This window comes from Nycticebus coucang, chromosome 3 (genome assembly GCF_027406575.1).
Source record: "Nycticebus coucang isolate mNycCou1 chromosome 3, mNycCou1.pri, whole genome shotgun sequence".
Taxonomy (NCBI): Eukaryota; Metazoa; Chordata; class Mammalia; order Primates; family Lorisidae; genus Nycticebus; species Nycticebus coucang.
Window position 1 is genome coordinate 147,710,831 of NC_069782.1, and position 15,223 is coordinate 147,726,053.

At 41.2% G+C, this 15,223-nt stretch overlaps 1 protein-coding gene and 1 non-coding gene across 2 annotated transcripts in view; both read right to left on the bottom strand.

Annotated features, from left to right (window-relative positions):
* Window positions 1-15,223, bottom strand: part of EIF3A (eukaryotic translation initiation factor 3 subunit A) — a 52,308-nt gene that overhangs the window by 19,338 nt on the left and 17,747 nt on the right. Inside the window, exons 6-14 of the mRNA XM_053583856.1 lie at window positions 13,181-13,389; window positions 11,514-11,685; window positions 6,846-6,950; window positions 6,251-6,349; window positions 4,944-5,060; window positions 4,210-4,395; window positions 3,268-3,615; window positions 1,989-2,093; window positions 1,797-1,910 (exon numbers count right to left, since the gene is read on the bottom strand). Coding sequence (XP_053439831.1) covers window positions 1,797-1,910; window positions 1,989-2,093; window positions 3,268-3,615; window positions 4,210-4,395; window positions 4,944-5,060; window positions 6,251-6,349; window positions 6,846-6,950; window positions 11,514-11,685; window positions 13,181-13,389 — 1,455 coding nt within the window. The remainder of the gene's footprint in view (window positions 1-1,796; window positions 1,911-1,988; window positions 2,094-3,267; window positions 3,616-4,209; window positions 4,396-4,943; window positions 5,061-6,250; window positions 6,350-6,845; window positions 6,951-11,513; window positions 11,686-13,180; window positions 13,390-15,223) is intronic.
* LOC128582882 (small nucleolar RNA SNORA19) lies at window positions 5,393-5,521 on the bottom strand. The gene has a single exon (XR_008379304.1). It is a non-coding gene; the product is annotated as a small nucleolar RNA SNORA19 (small nucleolar RNA).

Here is a 15,223-nt window from a genome sequence, read left to right on the forward strand (position 1 = left end):
ATTTCTAGCTTTTGATTTTAAGTACAAGATGTATGATCTTCCTTTCACTTGAACACTTAGAGGCCAATGTAGGGTAACTAACTGGCTTCATTTCAATATTATCCTATCTCAGCCAGTAGGAAGGAAGGCTCAAGGAGAGGCATTGAGACTGGGAAAAACCAGTCAGCAGAGAGAGCAAAGTCCACATGTGTCAGTGAAGTTCATCTCATGTCGGTGCAGTTCATGGCACCTCAAAACAAATAGTAATGTTAAAGACCACTGTACCAGGTATAATAATAATGAAAAGTATGAAATATTTACAAGAATTACCAAAATGTGACAGAGACGTGAACCACACACGTTGTTGGAAAAATGGCAATGATATATTTGCATGACACAGGGTTGCTAAAACCCTCAACTCAGAAAAAATAACCTATCTAAAGTACAATAAAACAAGACATGCCTGTACATGGGGAAATAAACACCAAACAGTAATAAGCACTACGGTTTTATTTTCATATTCAAAAACTAGACATTAAGGCAGGATGGTATAAGGCTTTTTCGCCTATGCCCTAAGTCTAAAGCTCCAGGTCACTCCAACTTGATCTGTACCACTCTTCTTTTTTTTTTTTTTTTTTTTTGTAGAGACAGAGTCTCACTGTACCGCCCTCGGGTACAGTGCCGTGGTGTCACAGCTCACAGCAACCTCTAACTCTTGGGCTTACGCGATTCTCTTGCCTCAGCCTCCCGAGCAGCTGGGACTACAGGCGCCCGCCACAACGCCCGGCTATTTTTTTTTTTGGTTGCAGTTTGGCCGGGGCTGGGTCCGAACCCGCCACCCTTGGCATATGGGGCCGGCGCCCTACTCACTGAGCCACAGGCACCGCCCTGTACCACTCTTCTAATTCATTTTCTACTTTATATGTTAAGAGAATTATCACAAAATTGCTACTCTTCCTTTAAAAATTAGGACTGACAAACTGAGGACACAATCTCCAAGTGACAACAATCAAATGAAACCAAGAAATGGCTGCATTCTCCACCCCACAGTCTACCCAGATATGCTTAGCCTCTTGCTATGGTTACTTTTCTTTGCCAGAATCACTTATTTTTATTACATACTTGGCACTGACAAGCATTTGCACGCAAGTCTTGCTTTTGTATCACCAAATATAACACACACCAGCAAAACTATAGAATGACCTGTTTAGTTACAAAAGACTATATAGGGCGGCACCTGTGGCTCAAAGGCAGGGCACCAGCTCCACAGGCCAGAGGTGGCAGGTTCAAACCCAGCCTTGGCCAAAAACTGCAAAAAAAAAAAAAAAAGAAAAGACTATATTGAGTGCCATGATCCCTTTGTATGAGATGTCCAATTAGGCAAATCTAGAAACAGAAAACAGATTAGGAGTTACATATGGCTGGGTCAATGACAGAGGTGGGCAGTGGGGAGAAAAACAAGAGTGACTTCTTTTTGAGCCATGTTCCGTAATTAGAATGGGGTGATAACTGCACAATTTTGTAATGAAACTAAAACTATGAATTGTAAACATGTGCCAATTTTCCCAGTTAAACATAAGGCTGTTTATAAAAATGGGCCATTCACTTGTCTTTTGTGTTTTCAAAGTTTCATTTATAATTTCTATTATAAAAATTTCCATCTTTCCACCAATTTGTTAGTGAGCAGACACTACAGCACCATTTCTAAGAAAGACTATAAAATAAAGCAATTTTGAAATTCTGGTTCCACTACTGGCAAAGGACTTAATTACAGCATATAGTATAAAAATATTATAATTAAACAACAAAAAATTTACCCTTTCTTCTTCTTGCTGTTCCCACAGATCCATATCTTTAATTCTCTGTTCCTCATAAGCACTCTTTATCAACGGGATTTCTTCCAAACGTTTGGCTCTTTCAAAATAGTCAATCTGAAATTGAAAACAGATATAGTTTTAAAAAATATCTTTTAGCTTGGTATGTTAAGTTTGCCAGTCCTTTCTATTTACCTTCTTTTCTTGATTCTTTAGGCGTTCCTGAAGTTCCTTCTTTTCTTTCTCCAGCTGTTCAACTTGTTTAGCCATGATGAAATCTGGATCCAATTCTTCAAGGTCCTGAAAGTAATACAAATACACTGTTACTAAGGATATAAAAGAAATGCCTCGGGCAGTGCCTGTGGCTCAAGGAGTAGGGCGCTGGCCCCATATGCCAAAAGTGGTGGGTTCAAACCCGGCCCCGGCCAAAAAAAGAAAAAGAAATGCCTCACAGTTAGTATAGCTCACTGCTTTTTAGAATCAAGCCTTAAGTTGACTTTAACAATGGTGTTAATTTAGAAATCATAAAAAATAATGTGTAGCATGGCGCCTGTGGCTCAGTGGGTAGGGCACCAGCCCCATATGCCAAGGGTGGCGGGTTCAAACCCAGCCCCGGCCAAACTGCAACAAAAAAATAGCCAGGCACGCGCCTATAGTCCAGCTACTTGGGAGGCTGAGTCAAGAGAATCGCCTAAGCCCAAGGATTTGGAGGTTGCTGTGAGCTGTGTGACGCCAAAGCACTCTACTGAGGGCGATAAGGTGAGACTCTGTCTCTACAAAAAAAAAAAAAAATACTGTGTAATGAGGCTTATTTCCACTTGCCAGCAGGGAAAAACATTGTAGGAAAAATATTCTTAACATGAATTGCTCGCTCTTCCAATCTACATCTACTTACATTTTACTAAGGGTTGAGCATCTCAATCTGAAAATCCTGAGTATCTACATGACCCCCCAAGTGAAAAACTCCACACGTGACCTCACGAGCCTGGCTGCAGTCAAAATTGTTTCATGTGGGTGGCACCTGTGGCTCAGTCGGTAAGGCGCCGGCCCCACATACCAAGGGTGGCGGGTTCAAACCCGCCCCGGCTGAACTGCAACCAAAAAATAGCCGGGCGTTGTGGCGGGCGCCTGTAATCCCAGCTGCTTGGGAGGCTGAGGCAGGAGAATCGTGGAAGCCCAAGAGCTAGAGGTTGCTCTGAGTCCTGTGACATCATGGCACTCTACTGAAGGTGGTAAAGTGAGACTCTGTCTCTACAAAAAAAAAAAAAAAAAAAAATAGCCAGGTGTTGTGGTGGTCGTCTATAGTCCCAGCTACTCGGGAGGCTGAGGCAAGAGAATTGCCTAAGCCCAGGAGTTGGAGGTTGCTGTGAGCTGAGACGCCATTGCACTCTAAGGGCGATAAAAGTGAGACTCTGTCTCTACAAAAAAAAAATACAGACAAAACTAAGTTTTTAAGAGGTAATATATTACATACTTCAATGTCAATATCCTTAAATGCTTTGGCACCCAGTTCTGTTTTCTTGATCTGTTCCAAACGCTCACGAACAGTTTTCTTTTTGATTTGCTCATGTTCCTGTAAGATCCGTTCCTTCTCTCTCTCCTTTGCCTCCTGGCGCAGCCTCTCTTCCTCAGCTTTCCGTACTTTCTGGAGTTCAGCTTCCCTCTGCTCCAATTCTTCTTTCTCACGCTGAATATTTAAGCTCTCAAGGCGCTCTTTTCTTTCCTCAATTGTCTGACGGCGAGCCAGGATACGTTGATGCTCTTTTCGTGAATTTTTAAGGTAGGCAGTAACAGCCAGCTGATGTTGTTCTTCTTTCTCTTGCTTCAAAAACAAATGTATTTCAGAAAATGACTGAAAGTAAAATTTCCTAGTTGTCAAACTACAAAACAATCCTTACACACTCCCCTGCTTTGTATCTGTATTAATAATGGGCATCATTGTCTAAGCTACTCATTTCTAATAGTAAATGCTGGGGCTACTCCTATTCAGTCTTTTAATAGCAGTGAGATAGATGAAGAACCTCCATTTGGTAGGTCAACTTTTCTCTGCACCCAAATCCACTTATGTGCTCAAGCCAAGGAAAAATACTAACAAAGTCACAACCAAGAAATAACTTAAGCAGGAAGGAAAAACCCAATCATTGTACTCCCATTATTCTAGATGTCAACAGATGTACGGCTGTTGTTTTATACAACACAATCCACATTACCGCTTTACCTGTGTGGTATAGTATTTTATTCCATAGAAAGTAGCTCAATGATCTGTGCATCTGATAAAAATATGTTAAAATAATGAAACTGCCCAGGACAATTCCATAGGAATATAATAAACTTCTGATACCACCTCAAACCTTGTGCAAAACATGGCATAAGAGTCCCGCAAAAAAGCTTTTGATTTAGCCCTAAAGATGCTTACCAGTATATGAGCTGGCTTAATGACTTCAAGTGCTTTTGCAAGTACTGAGGACATGGCTGTCAGCTGATTTCTTATCTGTTCTGAAGGCATGCTCTGCAAATGGGGACCAATTGGAGCATCTTCTCGAGTAGCATAATTCAAATCAGATCCAAAACTCAGGGTCCGAGAAGTGTGATCAATACGAACCTTTGAAAATTAAATTATTAATGGCTAAATCTATATGCAAATAGGAAGTCATTCTATGATAAATGTCTTTAAAATATTCAACTAAACGAGAGAAAAATGAAACAGAAAAATCTTACCTACAAAAGCCAGAAAAGACTCACCCAGCAAAGCTTTAAACTAGTGCTACTATATCAAAGGTTGAGAAACAAAGGATGGCTTTCCAGTGTTTTTTTGTTTGTTTGTTCTGAGACAGAGTCTTACTCTGTCACCCTGTGTTTGAGTGCCATGGCATCATAGCTAACAGAAATCTCAAACTCTTGGGGTCATGTGATTCTCTTGCCTCAGCTTCCTGAGTCTTCCTGAGTAGCTGGGACTATAGACACCTGCCACAACACCCGGCTAGTTTTTCTATTTTTTTTTTGTAGAAAAGGGGTCTCACTCTTGCTTAGACTCAAACTCCTCAGTTCAGGCAATCCACCAGCCTCACCCTCTCAGAGTGCTAGATTACCGGCGTGAGCCTTTCCAATTCTCCAAGGCCTTCCACCTCAGCATTCGCTGAGAGCACATACCTGCAGGTCACAGTGCCTGGCTGCATCTACTATGGCCCGTTCCAGTTGGAAAGCATCAACAAAAGGAACCAGAGAAGTCAAACGAGAAAACTCAATGCTCTGATAAATTTGTGCCACCTGCATAGAAAACACGGGGTTAATAACAGCCACTATTTACTTAGCATTTTTTATATACAATATCATGACAGTCATGGCAAACAGAATTCATGCCCATTTTATCCCAAGAAAAAAAAACTGAAGCTCAGAAAATCAGAGCATTGCTGAAGCTGGAATTAGAATTCCAGGCTATCAACTCCAATTCTGCTTTGAACCATCATACATGGATTATACTATCTTTCAAACATATCTTTTAAAATCCTGGTTTCCCAAAACAGAAAACCTAAATGGTCACATCTTTTGTAGATAAAGACCTGTTATTTACCTAATACATTTAACCACTTTCTATAGTTTCTTGTCTGAAGGAGACTGGCAGCATTACTACTTACAGTTATACTGCTAATTAACCTTCAACTATTTGTATAGCACATAAGAAATAACACTGCTCACATATAAAGCAAGCAGGTCAATGAAATGTGCACAAATGCTGAGGTAGACATACAATAAAAGCCCCTCCTTTCCAAATGAAGCAAATGGAAACCAAACAGGAGGATTTAGGCCATTATAAACCATAACACTCAAATTTACTCAAGAAGTTGAACTAAAATATGTTAAAAGATAATACCTAGTATTAGTAGAAGGGGTAAAGGCTGTCTCAAATATGTAAACTATATGACTAATTCTACTTATTATGCCAGAAAGTCACACCAGTATGCAAAGATACATACATGGAAGATGCCTAATGTTGCAACATTTTCTAACAGGAAACCTAGAAATACAGATTTCTATCAAGAGTGTCTGAATAAACACACCATGGTAACTTCAGACTATTAAAAATTATGTAGGTAGTAAAAGCAATAAGGTAGCCAAACATTATTACCAATAAGGAAAAAAGGAACAAAAATAGTGTTCAGGAAGAAAAGAAAACACAAAACATGTAAATAATTCTGTTTTTCTTTTTTTTTTTTTTTTTTGGTTTTTGGCCAGGGCTGGGTTTGAACCCGCCACCTCTGGCATATGGGACCGGCGCCCTACTCCTTGAGCCACGGGCGCCGCCCATAATTCTGTTTTTCAAATCAATAAATAATAAGATTAATTTTGACAAGAGGAGACTATGAGGAGGTCCTCACTCAGAAATTCTAGATTTTCCAGCTTTTAGTTTTGCAAGAAAAACACACAACCAAAGTTCTTCCACAAAATGTTTGTTTTACCTGTTGCAGGAGGCGGAGGATGGTGTTGTTTTGCAGCTGTGGCACATACTGCTGCAATTCTGGTTCCTTTTCAGGTTGTTCTCTAACCCAATTCAGAACCTATAAAAATCCATTGAATTTTGAGAAAGTTATACTTTCCACGTTAACAAACTAAAATATCTACAATTCTTAGGTTTTCTTAACATACAAAAACATCGCACAACACAAATATGACTCATGAGAACGTTGATACTTATCTGAAGGTGACTGACAAGCAACAACTAAATTAGTCATGCTGCTAATTTACTTACAAAGATTTAGCACGTGAGAAATGTTTCTTCTTTTTCTATGGTCTAGAAGATTTAGCATGATCTGTTTTTTGAAATGATCTTCTATTTTTATTTATAAATATTAGTTGTCTATGTTTGAGACTTTGGAAAAATAATAAATAAATAAATAAATAAATAAAAGAATCTTTTTCTTGACGAAAAAAGACAATGAACTGTGCACTAACTTCAGACACAATTCTCTCTTCTCTTCACAAATATAAATACAAGCTCCAAACCACAATAAGGCCAGCTCCATGGTAACATAACCAAAAAATACAAAGACTTACCTTTGTAACTCTCTCACAGAGTTTTAGTGGGTTAAACTCTACTTCTAGCCAATTGTACAGGTCTTTCACTTCTGGGACAACATACTGCAATACATTGAATCTGACCTACAGTAAACAAAACAAAAAGTGTAACTGCTAAAGGAAATTTTCCAACTACAATCCTGAAGTGAGCATAGATTAAATTATAAGATTAGAAATCTGGGAAATGATTTCAAGATTAGTCTCAATCCCCTTTAAATGTGCCAAAGGAGAATCCAAAGTACAACCAAGTTGAGTCATTTGTCCGACATTTTTAGTAAAAACACCCTTACGAACTTAACAAGGGGCTTGGCACCTGTGGCTCAAGCGGCTATGGTGCCAGCCACATACACCTGAGCTGGCGGGTTTGAATCCAGCCCGGGCCCGCCAGCTGCAAACAAAAAATACCCAGGCATTGTGGCGGGCGCCTGTAGTCCCAGCTACTTGGGGAGGCTAAGGCAAGAGAATTGCTTGAGCCCAGGAGTTGGAGGTTGCTGTGAACTGTGAAGCTACAACACTCTACTGGGGGTGACAGCTTGAGGCTCTGCCTCAAAAAAAAAAAAAAAAGAACTTAACAAGGAAATGAAAACACTTAAAAACACAATCAATAAAATAGTCACAAAGACACAACTGCTGTGGCCAATAAATTATGCTACTACCGATAACAGTAAAACTGCACACATCGCAAATAACTTTACATAAACTGTCACACAAAAATTACCGTGACAGGGGCGGCGCCTGTGGCTCAGTCGGTAAGGCGCCGGCCCCATATACCAAGGGTGGCGGGTTCAAACTCGACCACGGCTGAACTGCAACAAAAAAATAGCTGGGCGTTGTGGTGGGCGCCTGTAGTCCCAGCTACTGGGGAGGCTGAGGCAAGAGAATCGCTTAAGCCCAGGAGTTGGAGGTTACTGTGAGCTGTGTGATGCCATGGCACTCTACCGAGGGCCATAAAATGAGACTCTGTCTCTACAAAAAAAAAAAAACACAAATTTGGGGGCAGTGCCTGTGACTCAGTGAGTAGGGCATCGGCCCCATATACCAAGAGTGGGGGATTCAAACCTGGCCCCAGTCAAATTGCAACAACAACAAAAAAAAATAGCTGGGCATTGTGGCAGGCACCTGTAGTCCCAGCTACTCAGGAGGCTGAGGCAAGAGAATCACCTAAACCCAGGAGTTGGAGGTTGCTCTAAGCTGTGTGACACCAGGGCACTCTCCTGAGGGCGATAAAGTGAAACTGTCTCTACCAAAAAAAAAAAAGACACAAATTTGGGGGGAAATGACAGGAATGAGTCTCAACAGTTTTTTTTAAATATTCAGCAGAGCCTTCAGCTATGGTGTTTATTTTCCAATCAAGTAAAGATATCTCCTGCTGGAACATTTTAGCTTCTGCAGTAAAGAAAATTACTGTGACAGTTTATTCTTTATTTTTTCTATTTGAAAAATCATTTAAATGATCCTTTGTTCACGGCTCTCCTTAATGACTGAGTGAACAGTTAGTATCTATATTATTTGACTAAATTTTTTCCTAAGCTTCTATCATGGCTCATATATATATTTTTTTTTTGTAGAGACAGAGTCTCACCCTATGGCCCTCGGTAGAGTGCCGTGGCCTCACACAGCTCACAGCAACCTCCAACTCCTGGGCTTAGGCGATTCTCTTGCCTCAGCCTCCCGAGTAGCTGGGACTACAGGCGCCCGCCACAATGCCCAGCTAGTTTTTGGTTGCAGTTTGGCCGGGGCTGGGTTTGAACCCACCACCCTCGGTATATGGGGCCGGCGCCCTACCGACTGAGCCACAGGCACCGCCCATGGCTCATATTTTTTATCATAATTAAAAGAAAAACCATCTGGATCACTTAACAGAGGTCAGTATCTCTGCGTGTGAATTACAGATAAAATATACAGAGAACCTCTTCCACTTTTACTTTTCGTCCAAATAAAGTGCATGGTGTACCAGATTTAAAGGTCGAGTATTGAGTATTTTGGCAAGCTAGATGACACTAAAGCCTCACTAACATGTAACCCATTGTAGCGTGAAATTCTCTGGAGCACTGGTCCAGCTTGGATCAGTCCCAAGGGATTGTCATTGCCTGCATCACTTTTTAATTTTCGTAACATTGAGGCACCAGTGTGGCGAGTGAGGCTAATCTTGCACCTGTTTGCTATTTTGCACCATTTGTAGGAGAATCTTAACATGTGTTGACATTTCACAAACAATAAGATCTGTAAAATAGGGCGGCGCCTGTGGCTCAAGGAGTAGGGCGCCGGTCCCATATGCCGGAGGTGGCGGGTTCAAACCCAGCCCTGGCTAAAAACCAAAAAAAAAAGAATCTGTAAAATACCAGCAATATGAAAAGGTAGAGTTATGGGATAGCATAGTTTTAATTAGTTTTATCACCATTCACAATGGAGAATTATATCACATGGTAGCAGAAATAGGCATTTATGTGTTGTTTACATTTTACCTCAAATTAAATTGTAGATATAATAAATAAAATCCATCCATGCCTTTCACACACTAAAAAAAAAAAAAAAAAAATTGCGGCCAGGCACAATGGCTAACACCTGTAATCCCAGCACTCTGGGAGCCAAGCTGGGTGGAATGCTTGAGCTCAGGAGAGTTCAAGACCAGTCTGAGCAAGAGCAACACCCCATCTCTACTAAAAACAAGAACTACAGGCTAGGGTGCCAGCCACATACACCGCAGCTGGAGGGTTCAAATCCAGCCCGGGCCTGCCAAACAACAACTACAACCAAAAAATAGCCGGGCATTATTGGCAGCGCCTATAGTCCCAGCTACTTGGGAGGCTGAGGAAAGACAATCACCTAAGCCCAAGAGCTGGAGGTTGCTGTGAACTGTGAGGCCACGGCACTCTACCAAGGGTGAAAGTGAGACTGTCTCTTAAAAAATAAAATGTATACAAGACACAAAGTAAAACTCTGTGGGCTGTGGCAGCAGAGCAGCACATGGAAGCACATGCAGCAGACTGCTTTACTGGTTTTCCTTCACCCCTTCCTCTAACACTTGTCCCTCTTGTTCCCTTATCCCAAAGTAATTTGCCAGAGGTGATCACTGCGATAAGCACTAAGTCAAACTATAATGAGACCCACCAGAATCTAAATCCTCTGGAATACAAGTTCTATCTTAAGTATTACTTGCCAGACACTTAATAAGTGTTTACAATAAATTTTCCACTGAAAGATTCCAACAAAGTGAAACATTATAAAAAATAAATGTATCTTAGGCTCTAACATTCTGAAACTGATGTAAAACCTGGAAATTAGGTGCCTAAATCTGGAAATCTACATTTTAAAAAGTACTCTATTTAACACAAAATTTCACTGCACAATGCTGATTAAAAATCATTGCTTAACAACATAAATAAATGGGGCTGGGCACCGTGGCTCACGCCTATAACCCTAGCATTCGGGGAGGCTGAGGCACGTGGATCGCTTGAGCTCCAGACCAGCCTGCAAAAAATAAGACTGCCTCTAAAAAACAGCTGGGCATCGTAACGGGCACCTGTAGTCCCAGCTACTCGGGGAGGCTGAGGCAAGAGGATCACTTAAGCCAGAGTTCGAGGTTGTTATGAGCTATGACGCCACGGCATTCTCCCATGGGTGACAAAGTGAGACTATCTCAAAAAAGAAAAAGAAAAAAAAAAAATCAATGTTTCAAAGAGAAAAAAGTTGGAAATACTTTAATTGTCCAAAATCAGCCCAAAATCTACCTTGCCTTCTCATCAGCCTGATTAGTTTTCCTGCAGCCCCCTGAAACACACCATGACTCTTCTTGCCCATCATACCCTGTTCTCTGAGTGTCCACAGTATTTCCTCACAGGTGGCCCAAGTCCTGCTACATCGAAGCTCACAGCAATTTAATCTAACTCACACACTAGAAAGAAACTGTCTCAATTGAACACTGCTTATTTCACCACTGGTTACCTGTTCATGCATCAGAATCCCCTGGCAGTCAATCAGAATTCCCAGTATTTAAAACATTAATTGTTTTTTTTTGTTGTTTTTTTTTTTTTTTGGTAGAGACAGAGTTTCACTTTATGGCCCTCGGTAGAGTGCCATGGCATCACACAGCTCACAGCAACCTCCAACTCCTGGGCTTAAGCGATTCTCTTGCCTCAGCCTCCCGAGTAGCTGGGACTATAGGCGCCTGCCACAACGCTCGGCTATTTTTTTTGTTGCAGTTCGGCCGGGGCCGGGTTTGAACCCACCACCCTCAGTATATGGGGCCGGCGCCTTACCGACTGAGCCACAGGTGCCGCCCTAAAACATTAATTGTTAAACTAAAGTTTTCTGTCCAAAGCTATAAGGATGTTCAATCTTAGGCTGGGCACAGTGGCTCACACCTATAATCCTAATACTTTAGGAGGCTGAGTAAGGTGGATTGCCTGAGCTCCCGAGTTGGAGATCAGCCTGAGCCAGAGCAAGACCACCTCTCTAAAAATAGCCAGGTGTTGTGGTGGGTGCCTGTAGTTCCAGATACTAAGGAGGCTGAGGCAAGAGATTCACTTGAGCCAGGAGTTTGAGGTTACTGTGTTACTGTGAGCCACAACGCCAAGGCACTCTACCAAGGGCGACAAAGTGAGCTCTGTCTCAAAAAAACAAAAAGATGCTCAAACTTATACTAACCATATCATTAATAAGGCCAATTCGTGTGGGTGGGGCTTGAAGACCTAGGAGTGTGGCAAGGCGACGTTGTTTCTCAACTATAATGCCATCCATGTCCAGAAGTCGAGCAATATCAGTTCGTTCAGGGGTAATAGGGATGGAAAGAGTGGCCAAAAGGACTCTAGTAGACATTCTACAAAGAACAAAATTAAATTTGTTAAGTCTGTAAATGGTATTTAGTAAGCAGAAAAGCATTTCTCTTTAATCATCTGGTAAAACATGCCAGTGACAGAATATTTACGACACCATAGTGAACCATATTCACAGCATAGGACTAATTGAGAGAGAAATGAGCTATGCTTTAATGAAAATCTGAAGGATGAGACTTTTACATACCCACCATAGAAAAAATTTATGGTTAAATGGCAGAAAGGCACATTCATATACCCACACGTCCTTACAAAAATATTTGCAGTAGCTTAAAAAACCTAAGGAAATGAATGGTAGTAAAAGGAAAAAAAACATGTAACAAGTAATCATAGTCATGGTAGTGAGGGGAAGACAGGAACCAAAAGCCAGAGGAAAATCAGGATGAATTCAGAGCACTGTGGGATGCTAGGGATTGTGGGTAGAGGACAAGAGTCAAAGGCTGGAATGTCACCTTCAGTCTTTCCAAAATTGAGATTTAGGCAAGTTACTTAATTTTCTGAGTCATAAATCCCACTGTGAAGATTAAACCAAACAATGTACCCAATGGTCATGATTATCATAGTATTCTCTGAAGGAGGGTAAAAACCCCTATATCAAACAGATGTGGATGAGGCCAAGGATGGTAGCTCTAGCACGGTAGTGGAGGACCAATAGAGCGAAGAGTTCAAGACCAGCCTGAGCAACATACCAAAACTTCTACCTATACCAAAAAAATAAAAAATAAAAAGAATCATGGACAGCTGGACATGGTGGTGTGTGCCTATAGTTCTAGCTACTGTGGAGGCTGTAGCAAGAGGATGTTTGAGGTAGCAGTTAGCTATGATGGTGCTACTGCACTCCAACCTGAGCTTTTGACCCTGTCTCAAAAAAGTAAAAGAAGAAGGGACAGCGCTTGTGGCTCAAAGGAGTAAGGCACCAGCCCCATATGCCGGAGGTGGTGTGTTCAAACCCAGCCCTGGCCAAAACTGCAAAAAAAAAAAAAGTAAAAGAAGAAATAGTTTCAAAGAATATAGACTAGCATAACTCTCAAGAGTTCAGACAAGCCTAAGCAAGAGAGACCCCATCTCTATTAAATAGAAAAACAAGTGGACACCCGTAGTCCCAGTTACACAGGAGGCTGAGACAAGAGGATTGGTTAAGCCCAAGAGTTTGAGGTTGCTGTGAGCTATGACGATGCCATGGCACTCTACCCAGGGCAACAGTGAGACTCTGTCTCAAAAGGGAAAAAAAAAAAAAAAAAATGACTAGATAGAACTTACTTTCCTATTTAACTCGTTTTAAAAATAGACCCATCCTAACATAGGACATCCTATCATGCACAGGACAGTGTTCCACAACACAGAATTATCTAACCCAAAATGTCAACAGTGCAGAAACTCTGCTGAGAAATCTCCGATCCAAAACATAATACCATTCTACCATTTAGTAAAAGGCTTTTGTTTCAGAATTTCAACATTATCTAACTATAATATTCTTACCTTTGCATTTCATCTTGTGTAAGATTTTTTCTCATTTCTCTAGACAGATGGTAAAGACGATGGAGGGTAGATGCATGGAAAAGAACATTTCCAGATTTCCAAAACACAGTTGAGACTTTGTTATAGTAATTTGCCATCAACTGAGGTTTAGGTGGTTTTTTAGACAAGGAAAAAAGCCCATGAATATCTTCCACAGCTTTGAATGCTTCCTAAAATTAGTAGAATAAATTAGTCATTGCACTCTCAAAAAAAAAAAAATCTAACTCAAGTCTCTTTATGAAAGCTACAACATGAAACACACAAAAATACAAGCAGTAAATAAAATGCCTTCATTTGTGGTTCTTTTCATTCATCTGCTTTTTAACATCAGATATATGTGAGAAAACTACCATAATTACGACGATACTAACTCAAACACATTTTCTAAGTTCTTTAGGAAATACTGTAAAGTAGATAGAACTAAAAAGAAAATATTTGCATATCATCCTATCATTTACAGCAGTGGTTCTCAACCTTCTTAATGCCTCCTAATGCCACAACCCTTTAATACAACAGTTCACATTGTAGTGACCCCCAACCCTAAAATTATTTTCGTTGCTACTTAACTGTAATTTTGCTACCATTACGAATGGTAATGTAAATATCTGATATGCAGGATGTATTTTCATTGTTACAAAGGGGTCCCGACCCACAGGTTAAGAACTGCTGATTTAGAGGAATACAAAGAAAAAAAATCGGGTGGCGCTTGTGGCTCAAGGAGTAGGGCGCCGGTCACAATGCCGGAGGTGGCAGGTTCAAACCTAGCCCCGGCCAAAAAAAGAGAAAAAAGTCTGGATGGAAGTGGAAGACATTATTCTTCGTAAAGCATCACAAGAATGGAGAAGCACGAATCCTATGTACTCAATTTTGATATGAGGACAATTAATGACAATTAAAAGTCATGGTGGGGGTAGGGGAAGGGAAGAGCAAAGGGAAAAAGAAGGAGGGAGGGGTGGGAAAAGGAAGAGCAGAGAGAGGTAAGGAGGGAGGGGGAGTGGGGCCTCGGTGTGTGCCGCACCTTTTGGGGGCAAGACACGATTGCAAGAGGGACTTTACCTAACAAATGCAATCAGTGTAACCTGGTTTATTGTACCCTCAATGAATCCCCAACAATTAAAAAAAAAAAGGAAAGGGACGGTGTCTGTGGCTCAAAGGAGTAGGGAGTCGGCCCCATGTGCCAGAGGTGGCAGGTTCAAACCCAGCCCTGGCCCAAAAATGCAAAAAACAAACAAACAAAAAATCACCTTAAAGAAATGCAAATTTGGGGCTTGGCACCCATAGCTCAGTGAGTAGGGCACCAGCCACATACAACGATGGTGGCGGGTTCGAGCCCAGCCCGAGCCTGCTAAACAACCATGACAACCGCAACCAAAAAAAAAAAAAAGGAAAAAAGAAAAGAAAAAATCTGGCTCAGTGCCCGTAGCACAGTGGGTTATGATGCCAGCCACATACGCCAAGGGTGGCAGGTTCCAACCCAGCCTGGGCCAGCTAAACAACAGAAACAAAAAAAATAGGGCGGCACCTGTGGCTCAAAGGAGTAAGGCACCAGCCCTATATGCCAGAGGTGGCGAGTTCAAACCCAGCCCTGGCCAAAAACTGCAAAAAAAAAAATAAAAATAAATAGCCAGGCATGGTGGCAAGTGCCTGTAGTCCTAGCTACTTGGGAGGCGGAGGCAAGAGTATCGCTTAAGCCCAAGAAGTTTAAGGTTGCTGTGAGCTGTGACACCATGGCACCCTACCGAGCGTGGCATAGTGAGACTCTGTCTCAAAAAAATATATATAAATAAAATAAACCTGGAAGCATTTACACTGAATAGCAATTATTTATAAGTGAGAAGATAGTGAATGAATATCTCTTCATTTACTCATTTTTTCTTTATTAAGTATATTTATTTGCCTTCTACAGGTTTTATTTTAAGATAGGTACCCCCACAGAAAAGGAAAATACTATTATAGGCAAGAGAAGGAAATCAAACAGCATTTTCACTTGGCTGAACGACTCCC